The sequence below is a fragment of the Apteryx mantelli genome, chromosome 5 (genome assembly GCF_036417845.1).
Source record: "Apteryx mantelli isolate bAptMan1 chromosome 5, bAptMan1.hap1, whole genome shotgun sequence".
NCBI classification, from domain to species: Eukaryota; Metazoa; Chordata; class Aves; order Apterygiformes; family Apterygidae; genus Apteryx; species Apteryx mantelli.
Genome location: NC_089982.1, coordinates 43,261,600 through 43,268,133, shown reverse-complemented (window position 1 = coordinate 43,268,133; position 6,534 = coordinate 43,261,600). Strand labels below are relative to the sequence as shown.

General features: G+C 37.3%; 1 protein-coding gene across 1 annotated transcript in view; it reads right to left on the bottom strand.

Moving 5' to 3' along the window:
• Nucleotides 1-664: 664 nt before the first annotated feature.
• The window catches only part of TLL1 (tolloid like 1), a 144,306-nt gene continuing 138,436 nt past the window's right edge, over nucleotides 665-6,534 (bottom strand). The window contains exons 20-21 of the mRNA XM_013942199.2: nucleotides 4,808-5,058; nucleotides 665-2,665 (exon numbers count right to left, since the gene is read on the bottom strand). Coding sequence (XP_013797653.1) covers nucleotides 2,531-2,665; nucleotides 4,808-5,058 — 386 coding nt within the window. The 3' untranslated portion in view covers nucleotides 665-2,530. The remainder of the gene's footprint in view (nucleotides 2,666-4,807; nucleotides 5,059-6,534) is intronic.

The window sequence follows — 6,534 nt, the reverse complement described above, 5'->3', positions numbered from 1 at the left end:
CGGCTTGCTCAGTCTAACTTTCCTCCACAACTACTCCAGTTGCACTATTTTATATAGGGCAGTGAGATTTATACACAAAAGATCCTGTAAGAATAAACAAGAAAAACCCTTCCAAAAACAATCTTGGCTTAGTCTCGTGGTCAGATAAAAATAACCCTGAGGGGAATAAAACCCCCAAATTTGGAGAAGAGGAAAACCTGAATATTTTGTCAAGCAAATGGTAGGAAAATAATATTAAGAGAAGGCTGAACAGAAAAGTCAAAGGGAAAAAGATTACATGGAAACATAGCCGTGCTCCCAGCCTCAGACTTTCCCAACTCCTTTAACTACCAATGCTAGGGAGATGCTGCTGCTGCTGGTTCTTGCTCTTCTCTTAAATTTGCAGCACAGGAATCCAACACTGCTGATAAATTAGGTATTACTGTTAAGAGTAGGTTTTGTTTTGTTTTTTAACTGCTGAAAGTTTTGTGACAGGATTTAGTAGTAAAAGGCCTTAGAGAAAATGCATGCTGTTCACTTCTTGTGCAAACACCCTGAAAAATGAACCAAAAAGGGCAGTGGAGCAGTGTTATAAAAATACAAAAATGATTCAGTTTTTGAGCTTCACACACAGAAGCTGTCAGGAAAGGAAAATGGCAATATATTAACAGTAATACAGGTGCTAACACAGCCAATGACATCTATACAGACTTTTGGTTTTTATTTTTGTAAAAAAAAAAAAAAAAACAGATTTATTAGTGCCAATGTATGTTCATAGTAAGGTAACAGAAACTAAGCTAATCTGAGTAGCAACTTACATCAAAGGATACCAAAATAATATTTTTTGTAAGTGAAACATAATACTTCATTTTAACCTGATTCTTGCCAACTAGAAATCCTCATTATCTGTCTATGAAGCCTTTAAAGAAAAGTTGCTACAGTCAAACAGGGTCCTGATAGAACTTGGCACATAAAGAAACAATTCAATTTTCACCCATACAATACCTCTCACTCTTCTGGAGCACTCATTCATACAATACTTACAGAATGCATATACATTATGACTAAAGCCACGCATGGCCTAAAGCACAGAATATTTCAGTTCTAAACATAACATATTTCTACATCAAAAGCAGGTCACTATTTACAGCAGATGATCTTGCTCTGCAGATGGGGTTTTTGCTCAAAGATCCTTTTGTTAGCATATGTTAAAATGTCCAAGTCGTCAAATTATTTATCAAATTAAAGGTGTATCTACAGGAAGATCTGTCTGATCATGTGCGAGATTTCTAAGGCAATAGTAGTAGTTGTTCCACAGGACTAGTGCTGCCGTTGCAACAAGCTCTTCATCTGAGCAGTAAGTCTTCATTCTTCAGATGCAGCCAGGCATAGTGAGACATTCATGATCTGCAAGATGTTGGCTCAAAAGTCTAAAACTTCTTGGTTTGTTTTTGCTTTTAATGTTCACAGAATAGCACCATAGGAATTCACTCTTGATAACAAATCCTGGGTCTGTTGTGTTGGGTTTTTTGCCATCACAAATACTCTTATTCCCAGAAAACAAATGCTCCTGTTCTCTCAACTCTTTGGGAAACCTCTCTCTTGGATACTTCTGTAGCTTCATTTCTGATTAGCTAAAACAGACAATTAACTCATTCACAAAGAGGTCCGAAGAAATAAAGCTTAGCTGCAGTTCCAAAGTTACTGCTGAAAACAAAATCAGTAGGAGGAGTTTCAGATGATTCTTAATTGTTTCTCATGGATACAGGTTTTTATCTCAGTCTTTCTTTGTTCAGTGCAAAATTAGAGCACATCATCAGAGATAGCTTACTTAATCAGTAAACCTAATATTTTCAGATGCTTACATTATTCAAATTCTGAGTCTTCAGCTAGTGATGACCAATGTAACAGTTCAGACTTAACTGTTAGTAAAACAAAATGCTCTAAAATCATTTATGTTTCAGAAATACGATTTTCCAGTTTCAAAACACTGATAACCTGATATGACAGATGAATCCATAAAAAACACAAAACAATGTAGGAAGACTGTCACATTTCATATCTTCTTACATGTCTTTGTACACACTGTATCCAAGATACAAAATCAAAGCAACCAGAATGAAATATAAAGACAGTATTTTGAGTGTGTGACCTGAAAGAGCCTTTTTTCTCCTGGACACCAGACAATTGTCAGAAGGAAGAACAGTCTGCAGGGTCACTTCCCCTGAATTCAACTGATTGAATCTGCACACATCCATGACAAGTGTCAAGCCATGAACAAAAGCTTTTATATTCTCCCTGGAAGCATGCAAAGTCCTTTCACCAGCTTTGCAGAGACAGTCAAGTATGAAGTCTGCACATTGTCATCATATCTATTCCACTGGGACAGGTGAACTTTTTTTTTTCTGGTCTTATAAGTCGTCATTCCAACTGAACTCATATAAAACATTTGTGCTAATAATTTCAGTTAAAAAAAAAAAAAGGCATGCCCTCCTTTCCATTGTGCGTTCTTTCTTCCTTGCTCTCCTTTTCTGGCACAGAGGTTCTTGTGTTATTTTTTGGTGTGCATGCTATCTGGATATTTTATACTTCTGTATCGTATATGAAATCCTTTCTTGTTGATTGTATCATCGGTATGGAAGTGGAGTAAAATGGCTTCCCCCGCTGAATAAATTTCTTCTGGTGGCTAAAATAAATGAATAAGCAAATAAATGACTGATCTGTCCACACTGATGTCTATTTATCCCATTCATTCAGGTTTTCTTCTGGATATTTCTCTTTTCGTTTTATACTTTGCTGTGTAATTCCACTGGGTCTCATATACTGCCATGTGTAGCTAACAGAATACTTCTACTCATTCAACTCTAAATTGTAGGCTTGCATTGTTGGATTTTTGGAAAATAATGCAGACTAGAAGAACAATGAGAACATACAAATTTCCACACTGGAAATGCCCATACTACCTTTACATGATAGATATTAAGTACCTACACCCTGTCTTTGACGTGAGCTAGGCCCTAAAGGCTAAGAGGATGAAGACACTCTGCCAGGCAAATTTTTAGGTGAACTCTCAGGAAGTTACAACCCAAATTCCTCAAAGCTGGAGATCAGTTTAAATCATGAAGTCTGAATTTTTATCTGCTGGCTGAAGTGTTGAACTTATCCATTGTAACTTTTTACTTTTGTATAAATCTCCATGTTGCATAATACTTTCTGAATCTGTTTTAAACTCTCCAGTTTGCATTGAATCTCTCTTTCATCTTTACTTATGAGATAAAGAAAAACTAAACTGCTGTCTTTTTTGTCCTCCTTCCCATATCTCTCCAATAGTTCTGCTCTAGTCATGCAAGTGACCAGACAGGACTGTATATAATATTCTAAATTAAGATAAACAACTGACTCAGGTAATCACATATTATTCTTCATGATGGCCTGTTTTATTACTGAAGCTGCACACTGATGCAGAAGTACAAATTGAACTACCAAGTCCAAAGTTGAAAAGGTGGTAATGTATACTTATAGTGCCTTTTTTCTCCTTCAGCTCAGATTATTTTGCTTTTAATAGGAAACATGGGATTAGATAGGAAAGGTATGTGCTTTGTTCTGAAGTCATTCACCCAAATCAAGAAAAAAAAAGAGAGAAAAATTGTCAGCCAGAGGCTGGGCCAATGCTCCAACCTGCTGCACTCCTGCTTGCAAAATAGGCATACTTGCAAGGAAAAATGTTGTTGTTCATAGAGTAGTAGATGCTGGCATCAGTTGTAGTATTTCTCTTTGACTATTGCCTGCAGTTCTGTGGTAGCACTTTTCCTTTTTCCCTAAGTGACCTAAAAGTGCCCCAAAGATTTTAAGTTGGCTTCACCTACAGTCAACTAGTCTGAACGACTGAGATGTCTGATCCAGCACAATGGATGAATCCAAAAAGTGGCACGTGGTAAATTATGAGCTCCTACCATCTCATGTAGAGCCTTTCAGACTTTTTATCTAGGCAAAGAGTATACGTATGAAAGTGTGCTTGCATTCCTACACATATATAAAGAACTGATAAGGACTCATGAGACCATGTCACCAGCTTTCACAAGGAAGGCAGACAATAGAACAATGCAACTGTGAAAAGAGAAATAAGATACGCCCTTTTCAGGATGTCACCTTGCCAATTTCCACCATGTGTCACAATTAAAACATGACAGAGATGCTTTTGAGAAGACGGGCCCAAAGTACACTCTCAGTTTAAGAGCATTTTTTTCCTGAAGTAGATTTAACTAATAGATGAACATACTATAAATGCTTGCCCCCCATAAGATATGACTAGTTCATTCAGACTGAAACAACTCTAATGTGGTAATTTCCAGCCCCAATGAATTTCTCTCTCCTTAAGGGAGAACATTGCTAACTTTTTTTTAAGGATGCTAACTGATAAACATTCCACTGTCAGCTTCCTAAAATGTAACATAACATTACAATGCTTTGGGCCAAAAACACACCACCAACAACAAACAAAAAACAACAACAAACACCCGACCCCCTCCCCTCTCCCCTTCCCCCAGAGAACAGAGAAGATAATTTACTAGTTGAAAATACTAAAAATACTTAAAGGGAATGTTTTTAGAAGTCATAGAAATTTTGAAATCTGTAATTTAAAGAAATTTTAGAGATCTTTAATTTTGCTTAAAAAATACACAGTACATTCTGAAGCATATAATCTGGTATGTTCATTATATGGTGTAGTAACCCATTGCTGCTTTTCCCCTTTCCCCCATCTTTCTTTTTATTTTTAGCATTTATTGGAGAAAAAAGAAAGAGTAAGTTTTAGTACCTGGTTACTTACCCCAGATCCACAAAATCGACCAAGTCTCATAGCTGACTTGTCATGACCATCAAAGAGCTCCACGTAGTCATAACCACAATCCGCCTCCTCTTCAACCTCAAAAGTTTGAAACGATAACTCAACTCGACAGCCGCGCTCTGCCACCAGGAGCCAGTCGCAGTCCGCCTGAACTGGGTAGTTGTTATCGCCAAACTGAGCATGAGAGTACAGATCTTTGGGCTTGGTTTCAGCTTTCAGCCGACCACCACACTCTGTATAGAAGAAAAAAAAAATACAGACTAAGAAGTTTGATCAGTGTAAACAAGCATTTTCTTTCTGTAGATGCCTGGCCTGATTCAGGTTGAGTGGAGTTTTACTTCATAAGCAGATCAGCCAAAGAATGTTTGGTGTCAAGCACTGAATACAGAAGGCTGAAATTGATCCATATTTTTAAGTGGTTTTAGACAGTATTTTGGACTGAGTTCTAAATAGAAACTTACGGTTGCATTGTGGCCATTTGTCTAGTAAAGGGCTTGAGATGAGTACAGGACACTCCCAAATTGACAAAGCCCAATTATGGATAAAACAAACTAGAAAAAAATGAGACCAGGAGCAAGTGTCGATGGAGGAAGCTCAGGATAATATATCATTCTGAATTTCCCCTACATATATCCTTTTTTATAACTACAAAGACTTGAGCATATTTCATAAACAATTTTCATGTAAAAGACAAAGAGACAGGGAACACCACAATTGTAAGAAAAGTAGTTCAAGGGATAGGAAATTCTTCAGACAGACATTCAAGAGGTACCTAAGGTCAGCAAGGCAAATGCTGCAAGTGGGGCATCCACATTTCAGGAGTGCCAACCTTTCCACGTGGGTGACCAACACAGTTTGGTCAAGCACGTGAGCGGGATGCAACCAGTGGGAGCGCCCACAGCAGCCCAGCATTTTGCAGAAGCATCAGCATCGTTGTCCACGCTGTGCACAGAGAGCCAGCTCAACACCGGGCACCGCTGCTGAGCCTGCTAGCACATTTGCTACATCATTCGTGGGCACAAATAGGTATTTCTCTGCAAAAGACGGTGGCTGGGAGAAAACTGCTGCTACCAGAGAGCACCATGCTCCTGAGAAAAGTCCTAAAGAGAATATTGTTGTCCTACACCATACCATTATTTTCATTATAAATCTCTATTTGTACTCACCAGTAAAATGCGTTGCTTGAGAGCTTGTTTGCACCTGCTCTAAAAGTTCATAATTAAATATGAATGAACTTACTGTATAGTCCAATAAGCTGTTCTTTAGCCAGTTTGCTCAAGGGGAACAGAAACTACTGAAAATACATGGAACAAAAAAAATATATAGTTTTTCGAATCTAAAAATTTTCAGTAGTTATAATTAAAATTTGTATTCTATTCTAATTTCCAGTGAGCTTAGCTTTTACAATAATTTAAATGTATAGCTGCTCTGCATCTGCCAATTAAAAGTGCTATTACAAGGCAGATGGAAAATTATATTCAAAAGAAAAAATGCATTGTTTATTATGTTTCCAGGAGATGGGTGGAGACTTACTTTCTTTACAGCTATGAAGATTTTGACAAAAACAGCATAATTTAGTTTTGGTCTTGGTTTCTCATCGAGAATAAGCCACCTCTTACAGCAACAGATAAAAACACCAAGTGCAAATGAGCTTTAACCAAAATCTGACATTCACAAGTTTTTACTCTATTTTTATGAATGAATAGATA